Raw genomic sequence first — 25,847 nt, forward strand, 5'->3', positions numbered from 1 at the left:
CAGAGAAATGAAACAATTACTTAAAATTGTACAAAACAAGTGAAAAAAATGTACATGCTTTCACAGACAAACTCTTCCTTTTCTCTTAGCTAGTACCTGGCAAACCGTGGTCCTGTTGTGTCATAAAACTGACTGGAAGCAGTGATGTCCTCATCTCGAATCTTACCCTCGTTCATTCCCAGTGGAAAACGGCACATCTCTTAAAAAAAAAAAAAAGAGTCAGGAAAGAACATATCAAGAAACTAGCAACAATAATAATTCATTGCTGTATAAATGAAGGCATAAAGCTGTGGTGGTGCAGCGGTGGCATTGCTGCCTCACAGCAAGAGGTTCCTCCATTCGATTCTCGGCTAGAGTGCCTTCTGTGTGGAGTCTGCATGTCCTCCCCGTGGTTGAGTGACGTTCGAAAGACATGCGTAGAATGGGCGTGCCTTCATTGAAAGTTGGGCATCGAGCTGGCACCTCTGCACTGTAAAACTCTACTGCCAATCATTAGCGGAATGGAGTTCCGCTGTGGCGACCCCTAACTGGGAAAAGCCTAAAGAAGAGCAACAATTGTATAAATGAAGGCATTCCCATGAACAAAAACTGTTTTGAAGTATTAGTGAAACAAATGCTGAGTTGTGCTATATTACAAATGATGACTAACAAATACCATTTCTGATGTCTCTGTAATTCAGTAGGACAATCATGGGACAGTACTGTAAAAGTACCAGTGAAAATGTTAAACTAATGTTGTTTCTCTACCATGAAGGAATGTCTTGAATACTCTATGGCATGTTGTGGATGGCGGACAGCTCAGTTTCAAACACTTACTAGAATACAAAAAGGCAATTTTTTTGTGCCAAACCAATAGGCTTTAAGAGATTATGTACTAACTAAAACAGGTGGTTAAGCCTTATGATTTATTTATTTATTTATTACAGTTGGTGACCGGGGAGGTCCACTGGGCCCGAGAGCCCATTTTCAGTGGAGGCCCGGGGAGAAAAGCTCCACAGTAAAATGTTACATCCCCTACATCCCAATGAAAATACAAATAAAAAATACAAAAACTTAAAATACAAAGAAAAAAACATGATGCAATACAAGCTGCAGGGTCATCTGACAATCTTAACCAAAAGCAGTATTTATCATCTCCAAGAAAAAAATCACCCCAAAACATGCCCTAAAAACAGTAACACAGCAACCTTTCTTTACAGGGGACAATTGGAGAATGTAGCCAGTGTAATATAAAGCTAAATAGGCATATTTAAACAATATGACTGGTTCTCTCTCCTTATTTTGATGCGAGTGATCTTTGCAATATGAAACATATATAATTTTAATTAATTTATTGGTATTTGTTTACAGGGAAAGTCTGAATGGGTAAAAGCCCCTTTTTAGTAGAGGACTGGGGAGAAAAGCTGCAAAATAAATAATATCAGTAAACAGTGAAATAATTATAAGCTAGAAATAGAAAACAGGAAATATACAATTAAATTTCAGAATAATAATGCAAACAAACTGAGAAAATAAATATAGGAAAACTGAGTAACAAGAAGCCATTTCAAAATTTTGCAATGTAAAATATATATTTTTTATTTGCTTTTGTTTAATGGGTTTGTCTGGGTGGATTTAGTCAAAAAAACCTTTTCAGTGGAGGCCTGACGAGAAAATCCCCAACATAGTACACTTTTTATACAGACATTCAATAATATACATTAAAAATTCCACATTCATTTGATATTTAGATTACACATTCATATGACAATAGATACAGTATAAATGATACTTGTGCATAAGAAGATGTTAAAACTGCTCATTTGAATGGGTGTGCTAGTGACTTTGCTAGACAGGTAACAGATCATGTGATTAGTGTTTAGAAATTAAAAAAAAAATGGAATAGTGGGCTGGAAATAGGTAGGGCAGAAAATGTTAATATTGTAGTTAAGAGGTGGATTATAAAGCTGGTTCAGTGACAGAATATATGGCTATCATAAGGTTTAAATTAGAACTATAGAGGTCAGGTGGTGAGCAGTGTCACAAAATGATGTATATAGCTGGGAGATACTAAAACTGTTTAGCTATTGGTGAAGACTTGTTGTGAGGTGTAAGATTCTGAATGAAGAGAAACAGGTTGACCGTAATATTATTTGTAATGTGCAAGGTCAGTTATATTCAGAATATGGCGATGACATGGCAAGGTTATATTAGTAAGATGTAATATTGCTGGATTTGTTCCTGGAGTTATCACTACAGCTATTTTAGATGCCTTTGCGTACTGACATTTTAAATTTTGCCTTTGTGGTCTGCATGGCAGCAAAGCTAAATTTTTCTGTGTAGTTTTAACAAAAGGTGATCTCCCTTAATCCCTGCCTAACTCCTTAAAATTTAAACACCCACCAAATAAGCATTGTTCTGCAAATCTGTGTGGAGTCAAAGAATTACATTTCAGCTTCTGCACTCATTGCCCTGCCTGTGTAAGTCAAGGATATCTAAGAGCACCTCTAGTTTGCATTCTAAGTAAGGTACTCAGCCAGTAAAATGGTTCTATTGTCTGCTTGTTTAACTCATGTAGTGAAAATTTTTTCTTAGCAGTTCCGGTAAAATTGTCAGCCTAACTCTACTCAGTGAATCGTGAAATAGTTACAAACTAGAAATACAAAATTGGAAATGCACAAATTACATTCAGGAATAAAAACGCAAAAATGAATTGAGAAAATAAATATAAGAAAATGGAGTAATGGCAGCCATTAAAAAATTTGCAACGTAAAGTATTTACTTCATGTAGTGTATTTTGTTAAACAAGAGAATAGCTACTATACAAAGCTTGTAAAATGGGATAACTAAGAAAAGGTAAAGGGCTGATGCCAGCTGCATGTTGTCTAAACAGATATATTAGACTTGCAAGTATAAGCAAGTTTATCAGTTGTACTTTTACAGCTGTTCTGTATATTGTGATGGTCAATATGCACTTTTTCAATAATTAATTCTACTAGTTTTATAATATAAACAAGGAAGTTTGTAATTAGGAGATGTAATCTATGGAGTGCAAGCTGCATTGTTGCCCTAAACAATACATTTCAATGTTAAAACAAATAAATCAGCTCAGTTGGCATAGATGGAAAAAGGCCAAGGCACCTCAGGTTTAATTGGCTGCCCTAGCATCTATAAGAGCTGGCAAGGGAAGGAGGAGCATAGACATCTTCGAAGGAATAGGCCAAAGGCAGGCTCCCTTTACTGAGACTAGATGACTATGTTGACAGTGGATTGGGTGGTTCCATGTGGCACAGCCAACATGCAAGCATTCAAAGATGCCACCATGTGGCAGGGATTGGAGTTAGGTTTGCCCATATGGCTACAGACTGGCCTTGTCTAACTCTCAAACTCTCCTGCCATGGGTCTGGGTTATTAGGCTCAAACCCTAAAAAGGGACCAAATTGGCAGAGGGCTCTCAGCAAGTGTGGGTAGCAAATGGACCTGCCCGACCTTGGCTGGTGGAACAAATGCTCCATTTGAGGCTGATACAAGAGTGGCTGTGCAGGATGCACAGATGAGGAAGAGGGAAGACATAAGAGGAAAACAAACTGCCCATGGCTGCCTGTAACACGACAGCACTAGTAGTAATGGCGGTCTGAGGGCGGGTAGGCATGGAGTGGAAACAAAACAGAAAAGAAACTAGAGAGAACACTGTATAATGAGCATGTCATACATGAAGATGACGACAAATCAGGTTTCTTCGCACTTCAGAAGTAATATCAATATTACTGCTAATAAGACTGCTAGCAATGGCATCCAATCCTAAAGACAATCAGTGAGCACTCACAGGCAATGCAATAAATAACTAATATCCTTTCTACCTCCCCTACTACTATAAAAGTCAGGGAGTGGTTTCTCTCAAAGAAAATCTCCCTGGCTTTTTCAGTACCCCTCAAATTATTTTAAAAAAAATTAAGTCTTGGTTCTATACTCATTATATTTAAAGTTAATCACACGTCTTACTGACAGCATTACAACCCATATCTTACCTTTACATTATCTTCATCTGTCCTTCATACTCTGTATTACCCAGTGTCACATTACTCCATTCCTCTTCTCAAACCGAATTCCCTACAAATTTCCACTTAGTCCAGTACTTCCACCTCTCCAGTTTCCTATAAATGACCATTTCAATCGATCATGCAATTTTTTTAGCTAAATCTGCATTAGTGTCATCCATCCTATTAACTCTGCCCCTTTGCAATACACTTACTTATTCACTCTTTTTCCCTTTTCATAATTCCCACTTGTACAGTCTTAACCTTGTAAATAACCTGACCATACCAGGCACTATAAACTAAAGTATGTAACTAAGAAATTATTTCTGCTTAAGTTATACCTCTTGAAAACATACAGAAGCCTAAAACACTAACGTTAAAATCGTTCTATGACCCTCTACTACCTACTCTTAAAATTAATGTTAACTATAATAGATAACTAAATACTGACTCTCAAAACACGTTTTCCACTTATACCCCATATAACCCAAGCCAGCAAACTATCACCATCAGAAACAAAGATCTAATAGCAGCCTGTTTGAATATAGACAGCCTACATAACAAATGTGGTGGACTTGGAGTGTTCCTGATTGCAGAAAAGGCAAACATCGTTTGCCTTACAGAAATTTGGCTCAAGAACATCGATACCTGTGCAGTGACTGAGACCTGGTTCAAGGCTCCAGAGAGCACCCCTGCACTACCAGGCTATAACACATACCACACTTTTCGGCCATGTAACCTGCACCGAAACACCAAAGGCGGAAGTGTGTCCATATTCATTAAGGATGTCCACACATCCAGGCTAGTTGCTCAGCATAATGCATCCGAGGTTATCCAAGTGCAACTAACTCTGGGCAAAACTGCAATCCAAATTGTAGCTTGCTACAGATCCCCCACCATGCCCCAGGATTCCCACTCCTCTTTTCTTGATGTACTGGAAAATATTAGGGTTCAACCAAACATCCTAATAATGGGCAACTTCAACTACCCCACCATTAACTGGGAAAACTACTCATGTACCAACACCTTAGCTCAACACTTTCTGGAATTCATAAACTCCAATGCCCTAGATGAACTTATCCACACCCCCACCAGGGGCAACAATATCCTAGACCTAGTCATTACCAGCATGAGTGACCGGTGTTTCACACTTGAAGTCAACTCCTCGTTGGTCCGATCCAACCATAAGATAATCACCCTAGATATCCACATCCCGCCCCCACTCCCCATTAAGGAAACCAGAGTAAAAAATTTCTCCAAAGCCAACTTCATGCTTCTTAAGACAGAAGTGGTGAACTTCATGACACCCATGCAGATGGATAATACAGTTACAACTGCTGAATCCTACATAAATGCACTCTATAAGCACTTACATGAGTGCATGGATCGTGCTATCCCAAACAGAACCAAGACACTATCCTCCAAAAAAAGGAAGCCAATCTGGTGGTCCCCTGCCATAAACAAACTGTACAACATAAGGAAGAAACTGTTGCAAAAGAGAGTAAAATCCCATGAGTGGAGGAGCTCCCTGGTCAGCCTCAGTAAGAAGCTGAGATCCCTTATAAGATCCTCCAAAGCTAGCTATGAAAACAAAATCACCACTAAATCCAAGGACAACCACAACGCATTCTATAGCTATGCCAAGAATCTAGATGGCAACACCCAGATCTGCTCCGAGTTACAGAACAAAGGCATGAAAATGACAGAACCAACTGATATTGCCAACATCCTGGAAGATCAGTTCAGTGTTAACTTTACCCCTCTCTCACCCCCTAAAGGGCCCATATCTATACAGGAAGAATGCAGAGTCCCTGTAATCACAACTATGCAGGTAAAAGCTGCACTCTCTAAATCCAAAAACACACCATCCATGGGACCGGACAACATCCCCTGGCTGTGTTTTACATGAACTTCAGAACGAACTGGCTCTCCACTTAAACACCAGGTTCAATAATAGCCTCACATCAGGCTTTGTGCCCATTGAATGGCGCACAGCAACAGTTATCCTACTCCAAAAAGGGGGAGCCACCACTGATCACGGGAACTATTGACCTATTAGCCAGATGAGCCTGATCTGCAAGGCCATGGAACGTATCATCATGGAACTCGAACAAAGATATTGGTAACCTCCAAACTCTGGATCCCACCCAGTTCAGGTTTGTGAAAGGCAGATCATGCCTCCTGAACCTAATTGACTTCTTTGAGGCAGTCACCAAAGCCGTGGATGAGGGTAAGGTGGTTCACGCAGCCTATCTTGACCTCACCAAGGCTTTCGACACCATCCCCCATTCTGGGATTATAGCTAAACTAGGTATAAATCCCTACATCACAAGATGGGCTGCCAACTGGGTCACTTACAGAACCCACACTGTAAAAGTTGCAGACTCTAAATCTGACCTTAAAGCAGTGACAAGTGGAGTACCACAGGGTTCCGTCCTGGGATCTCTCCTGTTTGGTATCTACTTCTCTGAAGTACAGGCTAACACAGAGGGTCTCTGGCTAACGAAGTTCGCAGATGACTGCAAACTAGGAGCCATAGTCAAGTCCCCAAATGATGTGGGCATCCTATAGAAGGGCCTCACTGAGTCAGATGCCTGGTGTCAGAACCATGGCCTCAAGCTCAATGTCAAAAAGTGCAATGTCATCCCCTTTGGTAAAAACTCTGTACCCATGAACTACAACATAGGCAGCAATCTACTTAACACCGAATGCGTGATAAGAGACCTTGGGACCCAGGTGGACAGTAGTCTCTCCTTTGATAGTCACATCGCCACAGTAGTCTGGAAGTCCTTCTACATGGCACACCTCATCATAAAAGGGTTCTCATCCAGGAAAAAAGAGGTCATTGTTCCCCTCTACTCGTCACTCATTAGACCCATTATAGAGTACAATGCCCCTTTTGGAATGTACCTCACAAGCCATCTGCAGCAGCTGGAAAGGCAGTACCTCACAAAGGGGATTACTGGCCTCAAACAAATGCCCTATACTCACTGCCTCAAAAAACTCCAGCTTTACTCCGTAGCATATTGCCTACTCTGAGGTGATCTCTGCCTAGCATATAAAGCTATGTTAAACCCAGAGCTGACGGACATGCTACACTTAAAGAAATCCCAATCCCTCAGAGCCACACACTCTAGGGACCTAAACCTTGTCACCACAATAAATAGGACACACTGGAGGGATAGATTCCTGTCCCAGAGACTTTCTATACTCTGGAACAAGCTACCCATCTATGTCAAGCAAAGTTCTTCATTAGCACTCTTCAAGAAAAATCTTGATGAGTGGATGGGAAATAGGAAATGCAGCCCGGGGATCACTTCTGTGTGTCTGCTCGACAGTGGCACAGGAAAATAACTTTCTTGGGTGGCGTAAGCCATGGAACCTTGCTGGCTAGGCTTACGTAGGCCCTTGGGCCGATAGCCTAGTACCTACCTATGAACCTATAAGAATAAATTCTACTCCTCACAGTATACTCAATCAAACCTAACTACACCACAGAAAATATACCAGGAAAAGAGGAGGCGGTGATGTTGCTCTCTCTGTTGACATTAAACTAGTTCCCAAAGTCAAACATATCAACTCCAGGTTCATATAGTAACAGAAGTGCCAACTGGATTCCTGTAGACCTCAGTCTGGGAGGGCACATACTAATATATACCTGCACACACAAAAATCTTCAGGCACTGCTAACACACATTATCCAAATACTACAAAACACAATCATACTTTCTCTGTCAGTTATCGCAGTGAATTAAGGTACTGAGCTGTTAACAACTAGTTCCTATGGTACAGGTTTTGACTTCCTCACCCACCTCACTTCACATGGCCCTTTAAAACTAAAAGAAAAGCATCACCTCTGTTAGCCTATGTACCCCATAATTGATTCAAAGCAAAACAGGCTCAGCTATAAACTGCAGACTGGTAATTTTTATACAACCAAGCAAACATAAAACCATAAATGTTTTCTTAGAAAACCTGTTCAGCTATATTGGGCATAGTCTTCCCTTTTGTCATTTGGTGTAAAATTGGCAACCCCTACCCATGACTCCCCGTTACCAAAAACTTACTACTAAAGACATCATCCTCATGATCAACCTCCTCCTTTCCATTTTCTACAAGGGTCGGGGTGTCACATTAACTATTGCCACCTTTTTCAGTTAAGGGTCACTTCTTCCCATCTTCTTCGATGGTCTTGCCCAATTATTGCAGATCTTCTCTCAAGCAATCCTTTCATCTCTTTTCCAAACACCCTCATGTCCTCCTGTCTTTTTCCTTTATTTCCCAAATCTTCAGCAGTTTGTCTTCTGCTTTCCTGTACGTGTCCGAAACAGCGTAATCTGTCCTTTGTCCCTCTCTGCTGTCACGTCCTCCTTTCTTTGAGTGTCTCACAGTGTGCATGTATCACCAGTATCAGTCACGTCATCTCCATCACCTCTAGCTTCCTTAATTCCTCTGCTTAAAATGCCCAGGTATCTGAACCATAAGTAGTACCAGACACACCACTGTTTGGTACACTTTACTTTTCATCTTCTCTGGAATTACTCTGTCACACACTATCCCAGACAAATTGGGGCAATTTGCTGCAGCCCCTCTGATTCTAGCTTTTAACATCTCATTCAAATTTCCCTTCTTAAGCAACACTCCCAGAAACCTGAAGCTGTTAATCTGTTCCAGTAGTTTCCATTCTATATCTATTCTCAGCTTTTTCTGATTTCCACCAGTTGCTGCCATTACAGCTGTCTTATCTGTACTACATTTCATGCCATGTGCCTTCACTGTTGCATTCCATTCCGCTATCCTTTGCTGAAGTTCTTGCTCAAAGTCTGCCTGTAATACCATATAGTCTGCATAAAGCAGCTTTGTTGATCTGTCCTCTCCAACTAGTTTGCTAATGTAGTCCATCACCATTATAGGTTCATAGGTTGGTACTAGGCTATCGGCCCTAGGGCCTATACAAGCCTAGCCATAACAATTCCCTGGATATTTCTTCCCACAATATTTACTTCTCTGGACCCCTGTCTAGCAGGGCAATTGACATAATCCCCGGGGTGAATTTCCTATCTCCCATTCAATCAAGGTTCCTTTTGAAGAGGGCCAATGAGGCGCTCTGCTTGACATGTATGGGCAGCCTATTCCAGAGTATGGGGAGTCTCTGGGTCAGGAACCTATCCCTCCAGCATGTTTTGCTCATTGTGATGACAAAGTTTAGATCCCTGGAGCGTGTGGCTCTGAGGGATTGGGATTTCTTTAAGTGGAGCATGTCCAACAGCTCAGGGTTTGACATGGCTTTGTATGTTAAGCAGAGATTGCCTCTGAGTAGACGATATGCCACAGAGTATAGCTGGAGTTTTTTTAGACAGTCAGCATATGGCATCTGCTTTAGGCCCGTGATTCTTTTAGTGAGGTACTTCTGTGGCCTTTCCAGCTGTTGCAGATGTCTTGTGAGGTACATACCAAATGGGGCATTATACTCTATAATGGGTCTAATGAGGGATGAGTACAGTGGGACAATGACCTCCTTTTTTCTGGATGAAAAGCCCTTACTGATGAGGTGTGCCACATAGAAGTATTTCCTGACTGTTGTGGTGATGTGGTTATCGAAAGTGAGACCACTGTCCACCTGTGTCCCTAAGTCTCTCATCACACTTTCAGTGTTTAGTGTCCTGCCACCTATGTGGTAATTCATGGGTACATGTTTTTTTCCAAAGGGGATAACTATACATTTCTTGGCATTAAGCTTGAGCCCATGGCTCTGTCACCAGGCATCTGTTTCTGTGAGGCCCTTTTGTAGAATATCCACATCATTTTGGGATTCAATAATGGCTCCCAGTTTGCAGTCATCTGCAAACTTTGTTAGCCAGAGTCCCTTAGTGTTGGCCTGTACTTCAGAGAAGTAGATGCCAAACAAGAGTGGTCCCAGGACTGAACCCTGAGGTACTCCACTTGTCACTTGTCTAGAGCTGGATTTGGAGTCGACTATATTTACAGTCTGGGTTCTGTCAGTAAGTTAGTTGGCAACCCATCAAGTGACGTAGGGATTTATGCCCAGCTTAGTAAGTTTATCTAAGATTCCAGAGTGGGGGATGGTGTTGAAGGCCTTGGCAAGGTCCAGATAGGCTGTGTGGACCGCCTTACCCTCGTCCACAGCTCTGGAGACCGATTCGAAGAAGTCAATCAGATTCAGGAGACAAGATCGGCCCTTCACAAACCCAAATTGGGTGGGGTCCAGTGTTTGAAGGTTGCCAATGTCTTTGTTTATAAGTTCCATGATAATGTGTTCCATGCCCTTGCAGATCAGGCTTGTCAGACTGATGGGACGGTAGTTCCCGGGAACCAAGGCGGATCCTCCCTTGTGGAGTGGGATAACTGTAGCTGTGCGTCACTCAGTGGGCACGAAGCCTGAGGTGAGGCTATGATTAAACATGACACTTAGGTGAGGTGCCAGTTCATTTTGTAGTTCATTATGAACAGAAGTGGGCTCAGAGCAGAGCCCTGATGCACATCCAGTCTCACTGGGATCCCCTCAGTTTGAACACTGCATGTACTTGTTATTGGGTGATTGCATATAGCTGGCATTAATCCTACTAATGTTTCAGGAACTTCAAAACTTCACAAGACCGCCCAAATCAGCTTTCTTAAGACATTGTCATGTTCTTTCATCAAGTCTAGAAATGCCTAGTTGGATTCTTTTCTCATCTCTAGCTTCTTTTCAACTACCTGTCTCAATGCAAACATTGTGTCAGTCATTCTGTATCCTAATCTGAATCCAAACTGCTCATCTCCCATCGTACTTTCTACTACTCAGCATATTCAATCCCCCTCTCCAGCATCTTCATGCAGTGTGACAGGCGTCTGATACCTCTATACTGCCCACACGTTCTGAATGCCTGCTGTTCTTGAACATGTGCACTAGTATGCTTTTCTCCAGTCATCAGGGATACACCTTTTTCTCCATACTGCTATGAGTAACCCGCTGGGCCATTTCTACCCAGCTAGCCCAACATCTTGAACATGTCTGCAATGACCTCATGTGATCTTGCCACTTTCCCTGACTTCATTTTCCTTATTGCTGTTCTTTATTCTTCTAGGGTGGGCTGCTCTTCCTCTTTCATCATACGTTGTGCCTGGAGCAGTACAGCTTATGTGGGGTTTTCTTCATTCAGAAGCTGCTAGAATTATTCCTTCCATATGCCTTTGATGTCCTGTGGACTGGTGAGCAAATTGTTTCTGGCATCCCTTATGAAGGTTATCTGAGGACTATCTTCTTCATGTCTTTACTAGCTTCTGGAAAGTGACTCTGCTGATGGCACAAAGACGCTGTATCAGGTTGCAAGGCAGAATACATCTAATGCTTTTTTCTTTGCTATCAGGACTGCATCTCTTAGTCAGTTTTTTTTTAGTCAACCATTACTCCTTCTTAGCCTGGTCTGTATTTCCCATCTCCCAGAGTTTCCTGCACTCCCTCTTTGTTTTGATGACTTCCTGGACTTCTGCACTCCACCACCAGCTATCCTTATGTACCTTATTTTCATACCTAGGCTCTGCCAAATATCTGTTCTACAGTCATCACAGATGTTTTCAGATACTGATATACTTAAAATTCCCATATTTCCTCCTCTTTCTGCCTAAAGCAGAGTATATCTTTGAAATCGAGCCTTTACTCCAGTCAACTTCCAAGTCTTCATCCTAGTCTCTGTTGATCTTAGAGACTGCTTTGACCATTGCTTATAGCCAATTGCACCAACCAGTGGTTTATTTTGTGGGCAGACTGTTTCACTGTGGATGACTCTGCAATCTTTGATTCATCTTCAATGCCCTTCCCTTAGTATGGGTCTTGAGTAGCATGCTGGTCACTCTTGTATGTGGCCTTGTGATAGTCTCTCTTGCTGAACCATATGTTGACCACCAGCATGCCATTTACCAGAAATAAGTCTCAAATGGACTCTCCTTTTTTTCCTGTTTTCCTACCAATGTGGACCCAGGCAATCCTCATACCATGTTCTGTCTCAATATGAGCATTCAAGTCCCTCATTATTAACACCAGCTCATATTGACTTGCTTTATCTTGTAGGCCCTGAAACAGATACCTGAATTCAGTTCTTTCCTTACTATCACAGTCCTGCTTTGGAACATAGGATGAGATTATGAATACTGCCCTATCCTTACAATGCAGTCTGACTGTCATGAGTCTGACACTAACTTTGATGACATCCCTCACTGACCTCTGAAACCTCTCTCTCACCACATTTCCCACATCATTTCAAGTCTGCCCTCAAAATATTAGACCCTGGATCACAGTTTGCTGAACTACCTTTCAACTTGTCTCCTGGATACACAAAGTCCAGCCTTCTCCTTACCAGCACATCATAAACTTCCAAGCAAAGTCCTGTCAGTGAACATAGAGACAAGGTGTGGCAATTATGGAAACAAAACCCCTCAAAGGAACAGTTTTATGAAGTTTATCCCAGTCCACAGAAAAACAAAATCAAGAATGGCTACAAATTTTGGCAAATATATATTTCTTAGGGAAATAAAATGGAACATCCTGGCCCAGTCAGTTTGGAAAGAGATAAAAAAATTGCTTACTGGAAGTACAACTGATTCAACATAACAAACATTAAATTCCTCTTTAAATGCTCCACGTTTTACTTGCAACTACAGAACATTCCTTCTCACTTCTATCCAGGAAATATCCAACAAGTTATCATGCAATTCAAACTCTATTGCTGCTAACTCCCTAGCTGAGAACATATATTACACTCTCGCACATCTTCCACTTCAGACAAATCACATAAAAAGGCCACTAAGGCATTTACTAGCATAAACTTTAAATCCACAGCAGCCCTAAATTACACCCCTCTTTTCTCAAAAAGGCAACCCCCTTCATTGAAAAAAACTATATTTATAACCTTTAGCTTACCTCGGGGATATTCCCAGACTCTTTCAAACAAGCCATAATAATCCTCCTCCTACACAAAAAGAGTACAGGGAATACAGACTTGTTACAAATCTGGGCACTAACTAAAATATCTGAGAAACTACTACACAATCAAATGTATGAACACTTAAATGTAGTCTGTTTTGCAATGCACACCATGAATTCCATAATGCATTCAGTACAATTACTGCATTACATACAGCCACAGACATTATTTTTAAGAACACAAACTCCACCCTGCTCATAGTAGAATTGTTCACTGATATTACCAGAGCACTCAAGAAGGCCAACCATACGGTTTACCATCAAATGGTTGAAGTGCATCCGTTCGACTGACATGTTCAAAAGGCTGACTTCAAGGTTTCGTAATGTCACAAATTTTTTTACCGAATCTACAATGCCAAAACTCTATACCTGTGCTACGTCCCAGATGGCAAATGTGTTTTTGTGCACAACTCCCAGAAATATTGAATGTTGAACTCCAATTTTACCATGTTTGACATTAAGGAGGAAAATTATTTCAAATTTCATTTAAGTTCGGTATTCCGAACACTTGCACGGGATGGATTTCAACCATTTGACGGTAAACCCAAACATACATGGTTACACAAAGCTTTCACACAACTATGCTTAAAAGTTACTTAAAAAAACAAATAAATAAATAAATGAATAAAACTACTACAATCTCAGAACGAGGCACCCTTACATTGGAGTCACATAAGTGTGTCATGTGACCTTTGTTATTCTTTTTTTGTTAATGATCTCACCTATGATGATCCCAAATTAAATGTTGCTATATACACTAATGACTTGTTACTTCTCAAATCCAGTTCACATCTCAATTAACTTCAGTACAAGCTGCAATGATAAGTTATAATAAGAACTACAGGCTTTGATAATGCCCAGTTCTCCATATGGAATATCTCTCAGAAACAAACCACGTCTTCATACTTTCAGTAATTTCAGCAATATCTATGCTACATAACTTGCAAGTCTTCTTCCAAAAGCAAGAGCAAGTATAAAAAAAGGTTTTAGAAGTTTGTATCAATGCTTTGCCTTGCCTGCACACCAAGTCAACTTTGACTCTAACACTTGTCCACTGTATTCCTTTTATAATATGACAAAACCTGAAAGGTGACAATCAGGTCATTGTCACTTCAGCAATGTTTTGGCTCAAGAGATATGTGAAACAACATGCATTCTGTCCGCAGTTTTACTACTATGCATTACAATTCAAACCAACCCTGCCTCTGCCATGTGCATTTAAGTGAGGCAGTCATGTAACATTAGATCTGAAGTAGGAGATTCATTTGTCTGCAACCTGTGGGTTATGGATCCGATATCGGATCCGAACCGGCATGGTTTTCCAGCTATGGATCCGAGCTCTCAGCTCCTCCCCTCACCCATAATGCCCTGCTCTCCCTACATGACCTCAGATCTAGTTTGCCGCGCTGGTGACCAGATTGGATTTCAGAGCTCTTCAGCTAAGTGGTTGTTTTTTCACTAAAAAGTCTTAAATTTTAAAAATTTTAGTTAGTTTTTGTGTGAAAGTTGTGCATCACAATAAATGCAGAAAAATCCAACCTAGCCCCTACGCAGCTCATAGATTTTATAGGGGCCAGGTTAGACACGAGACAGTTGAGAGCCTTCCTCACGGCGGACAGAGTTCAGAATCTACAGCTCCAGGTGCGGGACATCCTCCACTCCAGCTCAGTTCCAGCGGAATTGGTCCTGAGGGCTCTAGGGTCCATGGCAGCAGCGATAGCTCTTCTACCTCTCGCCAGGCTCAATATGCGGGTCCTTCAATGGACACTCCTAGTTCAGTGGTCTTATCTTGCTCTCCCTATGCATCATCCCATTGCGATCAGCAAGGCTTGCAAGCGGTCCCTCTTGTGGTGGCTCCACTCCCCAGATCTCCACAGAGGCTGCAACTTTTGTGCTTCTCCCCCTCTCGCCACGGTGACCACGGACGCCTCCCGCCTTGGGTGGGGGGCATTTTGCAGGCCGGATGGTCCAAGGCACGTGGAACGATTCAGAGACCTTACTGCATATCAATGTTCTAGAGATGAGAGCAGTGCTCTTAGCGTTGCGAGCACTTCAGGACTTTCTTCCCTTGGGAACTATTGCGATTCAGTCGGACAACATGCCTGTCGTCTGGTATATCAACAAACAGGGGGGAACCAGGTCTTACCCTCTTTGTCGAGAAGCCATGAGAGTGTGGGAATGGGCAATCTCCACCAACCGCTTTCTCATCGTGACTCATATTCCGGGTCGGTCCAACATCCTTGCGGACAAGCTCAGTCGCACCATTCTCTCCCCTTACGAGTGGTCTCTCAATGCTCAAGTAGTGAAATGCATCTTCGCACGGTGGGGAACTCCTTGTTGCGATCTTTTTGCGTCTCCCTCAAACACCAAGTGCGACAGTTTTTTCGCTCTAATACCTCCGACCGGAGATACCCCAAGAGGCAGCTCTGGTGCATGCTTGGCCCCGGTCTTCTTTACGCTTACCCTCCTTTGCCTCTGATGCTCCAAGTTTTTCAGAAAGCCTCCCGGTTGGGGTGCAGAATGATTCTCATTGCCCCATTCTGGCCTCGACAGATCTGGTTCCCTTTCCTAAGGTCTCACTCAGTGAATCCACCCTGGATTCTGGATCCCATCTGATATCTCACCCATCCCATCTACCAACCCCGAATTTGGACAATCTGAAGCTAACTGCTTGGCTGCTCCAGTTCCACTCCTAATCAGGACTCCCGGTATTTCGTCTCTTGTTTAGGCCATCCTGGTAGCGGCTCATAAACCATCTACCAGGAAAGTTTACCGCAGGAAGTGGAAATGGTTCTCCATTTGGGCGGAGCGGCAAGGTCTAGACTCCTTCACAGTTCCCCTTCCTCTGGTGCTTGACTTCTTAACCACTCTTTTTAATGATGGTGCCAGCAGTTCCACGGTCAAAGTACAACTTGCGGCAATTTCTCACTATCATATTGGTCATGACTCCTGTCCACTGATGTCTGCCAAATTGTGTAAAATATTCCTGAAAGGTACTTTTCTTCTTAGGCCCCCTGTAAAGCAAGCGGTTCCTCCATGGGACCTTTCTTTGGTTCTTCAGGCCTTGACCGCTCTCCCCTTCGAACCTGCAGCCACGGTAGATCTGAAATTCTTATCTCTCAAGACAGCCTTTTTAGTGGCCATTACTTGGCCAAGAGAGTTTGAACTTCAAGCCTTGTCCATCAAGCCTCCTTACTTGGTCTTTCATCCGGACCGTGTATTCCTCAGGACCAACCCGTCCTTTCTTCCTAAGGTAGCTTCTGAAAGAAATATTAATCAATCCATTAACCTCCCTGTTTTTTTCCCTAAATATCAAAACAAGGGTGAATACAAGCTACATTCCTTAGATGTTCACAGGCAACTTCGTTTTTATCTGAACAGGACAGCTGGTCATAGACAATCCGACCAGTTGTTTATTTCCTTTGCTAAATTAAATTTGGGTAAACCAATTTCCAAAGTTTCCTTATCACGCTGGATTTCACAATGCATCTTTTTGGCTTATCAAGCTTCTGGGAGGCCCGCACCTGAGGGAGTACATGCCCATTCAACCTGGTCAGTTTCTACCTCAGCAGCCTTTAAAGCTAGGATTCCTCTGGATGATATTTGTTCAGCAGCCACTTGGGCTTCATCCCATACCTTTATTTCCCACTACAAGTTGGATATTACATCTAGAGGTAGAGCATCCTTTGGCTCTGCGGTGCTCCGGAATATCCTTCCATGATGGCCACCCAAGATTCAGGTAGCTGGGGACTCTGTCCCACAGGTTGCAGACAAATGAATCTCCTACTTCAGATTTAGAAGTTATGTACTTACCATAACGTTCCATCTGAGTAGGTGTATTCATTTGTCTGCAACCATCCCGCCCTCCTATCACCCTGGCCTTGTCAGTTTCCTGCATAGTATGTGTTACCCTTTCTAGGGTATGCTGATTTATGGCAAACTCAATATGAGGTCATGTAGGGAGAGCAGGGCATTATGGGTGAGGGGAGGAGCTGAGAGCTCGGATCCATAGCTGGAAAACCATGCCGGTTCGGATCCGATATCGGATCCATAACCCACAGGTTGCAGACAAATGAATACACCTACTCAGATGGAACGTTATGGTAAGTACATAACTTCTAATCTTGATTTATCTACCATCCCTAGATTACTGAATTGCACTATTTACAATTTTATCTTTTTTTTCCCTACCGCAAGCACTCTTCTCACTGCAACGGTACAATGGGTTTGAGGAACTCAGCAGCAGATATGAGATATTTGCAGAAGTACATATACCTTTCCACAGCCTAACCCTTTGTGTTCTTCTTTAACTTACCCACGATACCTTGTAAATAGTGCTCTTAGTAATTTAAATATTAGTGTGTTACATAAGATTATCCAATATGTTTCTCACTATGAGCAGCCTGTGGAATTAGATAGCATTAGCATAATCCAATGATAAGTAAACCACTGGATATGACATACCAGCAAGAAAATTCTAAGAAAAACCCTGTTAAGCTAGAGTCATCACTACCTAATAATAGCTTAAACCTCCTGTAATGGAAGTCCATAGTATACATTCAAATAACCCCTTAAGGATATGCTATTGTTTCAACTACATGGGTTTGTAGGCAAGTACTACTAGGCTAGTTGCCCTTGCAGGCAGTTTTAAGCCAAGCTAATTTCTCAAAGGTGAGAATCAAACCCTATACCTTGTGCCTGTGAGGCAAAATCCTTAACCATTATGTGTTCTCTCAGCACCATAAATATTAGGCAATTAGCCTGCAGACTATTTGTGTTTCTGAGATAAGCACCATAACCATTATGCCAACTCCCTTCCAAAAGCCCATTATTTTTCATCTTTCAAGTCTTTTCTGGTACATTCAAGACTAATAAAGCCAACTCCATCCCAAAAGCATAAGTGGATTGTTTGGCAATACTTTGGAAACACAGAACTTATGACTAAGCCTAACGTCCATAAATATTCAAGTGCCTGCAAAATATCCCAAGCAACATCCAAACCAAAGGGTGAAAAAGTCACACAGATCTGCCATTCAGTAAAAACTCCAAGAATGACCCAAGTACGCCAGCATTTTCACTGTGTAGTACCATAAACCTCCTGCAGTGGAGGTCTGCAAGATACATGCAAAGACCCCTTAAGGACATGACAGTGTTTCAGTTACATGGTGTCTAAATGCCCACAAGTTTTCAAACATGGCATGTTTATACCTAAGAGAGTTTGGCTTTATTGGCCTAAATGCACCTTTAATGACTAAAAACATGAAAAGTCATGGGCATTTAGCAGCCTGTTCTTGTTAGGGATGCACCTTCTTGAGAGACTTTTAAAGCAAGTCTGGATAAATTTACTGGAAAGAAAATATTAAATCTGACCGGTCTAATATCTTGAAATGTACAGTGTCTTTGCCCATCTCTTTCTCTCTGTCTGTATGTATACCAGTACAAAACTTAAATTTGACACCTTTAAATAAATGCAGATCCGGAGGAGGAATTGTAGCTTCCTCAGTTTGCAAAAATGTATCACGGTGTCACAACAGAAACACTGAATATCACAGCAGATAACACCTATTCTGCCACTTTCCTTGCCCATTGGACATAATACAGTTCTGAATTAATAGCAACACTTCTCATTGTTTATAAGAACTGCCCTGTGTTTGCCCTATACCTCCTGTTATTCCCTCACAACACTTAAAATGGCATTGCTCAACATGGAGAAAGTACATTTTTAGCCTTTTTGTCTCCTGGTTGCAGCAATCTTGTAGTAAGAATAATTATGTCTGCAGTCAGTGCTTACTATGTAGAGAGATATTCCTTACATTTGTACCCAAATTGTCTACTTATGTTCAAACTGTATCCTGCCATTATGACCATCACAAACTGGTTTGCTATCAAAACTTTTTATCCAACTAGATCTTGCAGTGGTAGACCAGAAGTAAGGGAAACCAGTAGAATAAAAACAATAAATCCCACTTCAAGAACACCACAATGTGTCAAAGTCTATTGCAGAGCTTTCAGGACAACTCCCTTCCTCGCTGCTAATACAAATCAGTTATTTCCCACATTTTATACACATTATAATTAAAATTATGTGACCACAGCCAGCCAGCTATAAAACACATTCAATTAAAAAATATAATATAGAAGCATCTAAAACTATACCTAATGCAATTGCATTTGTCTCTTAACTAACACAGGTTTAATGCTAACAGCACTATTTAGCCCTGGTTGTATATCTGTCTGCAGTCTCACAATCCAATTATATTCTTTATTTTCCAGGGCATTATTAACATCACCTGCCCTAGTGTGTTTATACATCACATCTATTACCCTAAATTTAAACTCAATACCAGGGCTAGTATCAAGAAAACGTTTGCTCAATGCACTTAACTGAGCTTTTCTACGAGTATTAGACTTGTGTTCAGTTATTCTTTCTTTTAACTTACGAGTACTTTTTCCAACGTAGAAGCAGGAACATTTGACTCAAGTTGCAAGATAGACAACATAGGAGGTGTTACACATTGCAAAGAGCTGAATGACCGTCTTTCTTAGTTATCAGATGTTGAAAAACATTATTATTTACAAAAATATCTTTGCAACAACTGCAGCCAAGACAAGGAAAGGTACCAATTTTATTGGAAGTATAAAGATTATTAGTAGATTTAAAATCCTTATAACACAATCTTCTTTTCAAATTTTTTACAATTTTTATAAGTAAAAGTAGGCCGATCACCCAAAATCTGTCGTAGCTCAGGCAAGGCCAATAGGATGGACCAATTTTTAATAATTAGTTCCTTATCTCATAGGTTTTCATGTTATAAGTTGTTGCATACCTAATCTTATTACACTCTCCATGTGTAGCTGTATTATAACTCTGACCTACAGTAAATATAGGCCTTGCTAGATCACTCCTGCTATTAAAGACATCATTAAATATCCTTTCCATTGATGTTGCATCATAGCCTCTTTCAGTAAATTCTCTCACCATCTCCTGCATCTGTTCCTTACATTTAGTGTCATTGGTATTTAATCTACTCACCCTAGTGAGTTGAGCTCTCATTATACCATTGCAAATGTGGGATGCATGCACACTAGCTCTATACATACATAATGGTCCGTATGTACCTCCTTTCTAAACACACTGGTTTCTATCTTATTCTCCCTTTTTTCTATCACATCTAAGAATACTATCTTATGCAGAGAACTTGCACTTTAAATTTTAAAATACGAGCAGAACTATCCAAGTATCTTATATATTCATTTAAACTATCCTCACTGCCTTTCCATATTAGAAAGCAGTCATCAACAAAGCCTAACCTTTCTCCTACCTTCTCCTCTATGGTGCCCCCATTCTTACAAACATTCAGTCCTACTTAAAAAAACTGACACCTGTTACAACAAAATTGCTAAGTTTGTGACCTGTGCAAAATATTCTTCCCATCACTGCTACTCTTCACAATCCCTGAACTGGCTTGAACCCCCACAACACCTCATATATATACAACTGTCTACAGCACACAAACTTATATACAAACCCCAGGAATGCCTAGCCCTCACCTCCCTTCTAATTCTATCTACCAAACAGGCATCTCAGATCTGAAAATCAATCTCTTATCCAAGTAAGTAGACCAAAACTCCCTGCAGGCCAGTATCTCTACTCTTTCACCGTAGCCAAACTGCCCCATTATTCAAAAAGTCTTTATATATCAATATCTCTCTTCTCAATTGCTCTCCCCATGTACTATCTCCAACTCCTCAATAACCAGATTTCCTGATTTACCCTTTCTACCCAATACTCATCTTTTTTCTCCCATTTTAATGCGTCACACTTGGAAATCTATTGTGGTGGTGCTGCGGTAGCGTTGTTGCCTCACAATAAGACGTTGCCCAGTTCGATTCTCAGTTAGAGCGTCTTCTGTGTGGTGACATGCGTGAATGGGCGTTCCTTCGTTGAAGGTTGTGCGTCAGGCCCGGCAAGTTGGCACGTAAAAATCTACTGCCAATCATTAGTGGACCAGAGTTCCGCTGTAGCGACCCCTAACCGGGAAAAGCTGAAAGACACAACAACCCTTGGAAATCTATCTATACCCAATTTTGCCTCACATGGCTCATGAAAATTAGTGCAGTTACCTACTCTTTTTTATGCATACTACATAAAGTACTCACAGAATAGTCCATCTGTTTAAAATGTATTATATTATTGTAAATGTGTATGGCTTACCCGTATTCTCTGTTAAACTCTTCATACATGATACCCCACTGTTAACGAGTAGTTTTCTTAACTACAACCCATTTAATTGTACAATGTTCCAAGTTATTCTCCTGTCTGATACACTTTTTATAACTTACGTTATATTTTTGAAACTCTTGTTTAACATATTTCTATTATCTTCTATTCTTGTTATAAAGCTTTTCTCCCTGGGCCTCCACTGAAAATGGGCTCATTTCAGCCCAGTGGACTTTCCCGGTCAACAAAAGCAAATAAATAAATGAATAATAAATATAATAAAACATTTTCATTTAATGCATTACATTTGCTAAAAACAAATTATTTCTCCCAGTGGTGCAACACCAAATTTTCATTTGTGTTCACCATGGGTGTACCCATGGCAACATAAGCAAGCTGTAAATAAACTTGATCATCAAATAGAAAAGCATTCTTCATTAACACATCATCTAATAACAGACACACATTTTCAATTTCACATGCTGGCATATCAACTTCAAGACACAAAAAATCACGAATAGCATTAATACCGTAATCAATCAGTATCACTGTAAAAAGTGAATTTATATCTAAGTAACAAATAAATAGTTCTCATCAAAATTCCTTGTATACCATTTATTCAATTTTACCAAAACATCAGATGTGTCTTTAATATAATTCTGATAAAGTGGTACATATTTACTCTGGCAGTTCTGTAGGTAAATAGAAATAGGTTCTGTAATCCTCCCACCACTCGAAACAATAGGTCTCATGGGGGGATGGGACAGAGATTTATGTATTTTTGGTATACCATACATCTGTGGTATTCTTGGACATGAAACTGTAAAATAATTAAACAATTCTATGGTAATATCGTCATTCAATTGCATCTCATATATCAACATGATCACGATAGTAATAAATTTTTTAACATCTTACAAACTTATTTCCCTAAAAGTAGTCACATTTTGTATAAATTCATGCAAAGACATATAATCAGTCCTATCCATAGTTACAGTTGCACCTCACTTAGCTTGTTTTATAATTATTTGCTCATTTTCTTCTAACTGCCTTAATGCTTTATGTTCACCATATCTTAAACTGTAAAATTTCTTCCTAATATTTTTACTGTACAGCTCCCTTATCTCACGCTCACAAGTATCACAAAATACATTAATAACTGGATTACTAATAGGTACAAATAAATTTAATTTTCTACAAGACCCTTAACTTGTCCTTGCTTAAAAATCAATCTTACGTTTAAATTTCTTGTGAACATTTTTAGGTCTGTAATCATGCTAACATCATCATCACATGTGTTAGGTATAAATTCAGACTTCTACTCAATAACATAACTTGTGTTGAAGTTAAATCAAGCTTAGATAAATTAACAACACCTTCCAGTCATTATTTTTTTCTCACAGTCTTGTTTTGAACTAGAGGGCTGCTGTTTTTCCGTTTTTTATCCCACTAAACCACATTGCTGATTTGCTGCTGTTGTGAGTGACCTCTCGACTGATCTCTCCATCTCGTTTCAACCTTTTCAAGCAGTTTTAAGTGAAAAGGAGTCATTAATTGAGAAAAAACCTCCTCAGTGCTCACAGTCTCTTCAGATATTACTCTCCTTTAATCATTATTTATTGGAGACACTGACACAGACATTTGCTGTTGCTCTAAATTAGACAGCTTGACTGTAACAGGTTTAACTTTAGTTCCTTCTAAGATCAACTGAAGGACTTGCAGAACTCTTAATGGGATTGGGGGGGGGTGTTTTTAGACTGCCACTGTTCTCCAATTAAACTTTTTGCCGCACAGACTGATTGCTTATTAGCCATTACTGTATTCTTCATAGTAATGGCATCAAGCTAGTACATAGTGCCTTTTATCATACAGTGTTTATTTGGTCTTTCTGCTTTAGGCCAGGAAAATACATGACCAGATTTAAAGTCACCCATATCTCTCATTAATTTATGCTTTTTGCTAGATTCCAGTCTGCTATCTAAGGTCTGCTATCTACTAATAATCTTTATACTACCAATAAAATTTGTACCTTTCCATGTCTTGGCTGCAGTTGTTGCAAAGATATTTTTGTTAATAATAATGTTTTTCAACATCCGATAACTAAGAAAGAATGTCTTTCAGCTCTTTGCAACTTGTAATACCAACTTTGTTGTCTATCTTGCAACTTGCATCAAATGTTCCTGCTTCTATGTTGGAAAAAGTACTCGTAAGTTAAAAAGAATAACTGAACACAAGTCTAATACTCGTAGAAAAGCTCAGTTAAGTGCATTGAGTAAACATGTTCTTGATACTAGTCCTCATCTTGAGTTTAAGTTTAGGGTAATAGATATGGTATATAAACACACTAGGGCAGGTGATGTTAATAATGCCCTGGAAAATAAAGAATATAACTGGATTGTGAGACTGCAGGCAGATACACAACCAGGGCTAAATAGTGCTGTTAGCATTAAACCTGTGTTAGTTAAGAGATGAATGCAATTGCATTAGGTGTAGTTTTAGATACTTCTATATTATATTTTTAATTGAATGTGTTTTATAACTGGCTGGCTGCGATCACATGATTTTAATTATAATGTGTATAAAATGTGTGAAATAACTGATCTGTATTAGCACTGAGGAAGAGAGTTGTCCCAAATCCTCTGCAATAAATGTTTAGTGACATTGTGGCATTCTTAAAGTTGTATTTATTGTTTTTATTGCTGTCAAAAGTGACAGACTCATTCTTTGAAGTCCAGCAACTGTAAAACGTATACTGCAGCTATCCAAAAAAGCATCTTTCTACAAATATAGTGAATCTTGTAACTTACTGCAAATCCATTAAAGCATTTTTGTGGTGGGGCTGCACTACCCCTACACCCACCACACCACTGACACTTGTATACTCTGATATCACTGTACCTCAGAGCAAGAGGAATGAGGTACCAGAAATTCAGAGTTTCCCTATATTTGCACTTTAAGTATCATTATTTAAAGAGTGCAACTGCTATCCTCAGAATTTCAACAAGAAACTTGCAAAACAGTAACAAAATACATAGACTTAAGCCATGTGAGAAAATAACTAGCAGAACATCCATAAAGCAAACACTCTCCACTGTCAGGACATATAAATAAGATACAAACAATCAGCATATAAAACAAATCCTCTCTCCATACTTGTCAAACAGAAAAGGGGAATATATTTCCTTTCATACTGAGAAAAATAAGCTGTACTTGAATGTTTGCAAAATAATTACTCTCACAATAAGTAAACAAGACATTTCCCTTCTGTTTATTGCATGAGTGTAAGAGTAAATTTCTTTAAATTAGAAAACGTACAGTAAGATCCAGAAATGACAATATAAATACCTCAACTTACAGGTTTTGAAATAAGAATGAAGGCAAACAGTATTAAAAGCCTCTGCAAGGTGAATTGGTACATGATGTACAAAGGGAACTACAGGTGGCAGAGAGATCCTCATATATAATGGGTTGGCTGTCATACTAGCCTATACTTTTAGTGATGGAGTGCAATATCAGAGAAGGGTGAAGTGATCAAAGTCCAATTTCACTTCCACATCTTGAGCACTTTAGTGGCATTGTGGCTGTTTACGCCTCGCATGAGTACCTACTAAATTGGGAAGTGCTGATAGAAGTGATAATGTGGTGGGATACTTGTTACAAGTCACTTCAAATGATGAGTAGTGTGTACTACAGATAGGGAAGCAAAATGGATGGAACAGAAAGACACAGTTCTCATTCATCAGAGTGAAGCTCTTTTCAATGCATCCAATTCCACTGTGAACTTGCAGTATTTGGGATTTTGTAGAGCTATAAAAAACAAGACAGATAGACCTAGTACAAGTGCTGGTTTACTACACGCATATGTGGATGTAGTACAATAAGCACATAAAATAAAGCTTGAATCATTCCCTGACCTCAGTGGGATGATGAATTAAAAAAGAGGAAACTAACAATTCATTTCTTACCAAAGTTGACTTCTGCAAAAGATCGCTCTGGGAAAAAAGTAGCCAGTAGTAATAAACAGGACAACATCGTGTGGAAGCAGCAATTAATGGGTGGTCTGTTCACTCCAAGTCCACAACAGGGAGCACCAGCCCTCTACATTTCTGCAAAAGAAAACAAAACAAAAGAAAATGAAAGCAACGTTTTGCATTGAATATCAGTGATATTTAATACCACAATCCATAATAAAATGCATTGAATATCAGTCATATTTAATACCACAATCCATAATAAAATGCATTGAATATCGGTGATATTTAATACCACAATCCATAATAAAATGCATTGAATATCAGTCATATTAAATACCACAATCCATAATAAAAATGCATTGAATATCAGTCATATTAAATACCACAATCCATAATAAAATGCATTGAATATCAGTCATATTAAATACCACAATCCATAATAAAATGCATTGAATATCAGTCATATTTAATACCACAATCCATAATAAAATGCATTGAATATCAGTCATATTAAATACCACAATCCATAATAAAATGCATTGAATATCAGTCATATTAAATACCACAATCCATAATAAAATGCATTGAATATCAGTCATATTTAATACCACAATCCATAATAAAATGCATTGAATATCAGTCATATTTAATAC

At 39.9% G+C, this 25,847-nt stretch overlaps 1 protein-coding gene across 4 annotated transcripts in view; it reads right to left on the bottom strand.

The window, feature by feature from the left end:
• LOC122790442 (discoidin domain-containing receptor 2-like) overlaps positions 1 to 25,847 on the bottom strand; it is a 1,000,047-nt gene that overhangs the window by 403,429 nt on the left and 570,771 nt on the right. For all 4 annotated transcript variants that reach the window (XM_044057975.1, XM_044057974.1, XM_044057973.1 and 1 more), the window contains exons 3-4: positions 25,186 to 25,326; positions 97 to 199 (exon numbers count right to left, since the gene is read on the bottom strand). In XM_044057975.1, coding sequence (XP_043913910.1) covers positions 97 to 199; positions 25,186 to 25,252 — 170 coding nt within the window. In that variant the 5' untranslated portion in view covers positions 25,253 to 25,326. The remainder of the gene's footprint in view (positions 1 to 96; positions 200 to 25,185; positions 25,327 to 25,847) is intronic.

Source organism: Protopterus annectens, chromosome 16.part0 (assembly GCF_019279795.1).
Source record: "Protopterus annectens isolate FY-2018-M chromosome 16.part0, PAN1.0, whole genome shotgun sequence".
Lineage (NCBI taxonomy): Eukaryota > Metazoa > Chordata > Ceratodontiformes > Protopteridae > Protopterus > Protopterus annectens.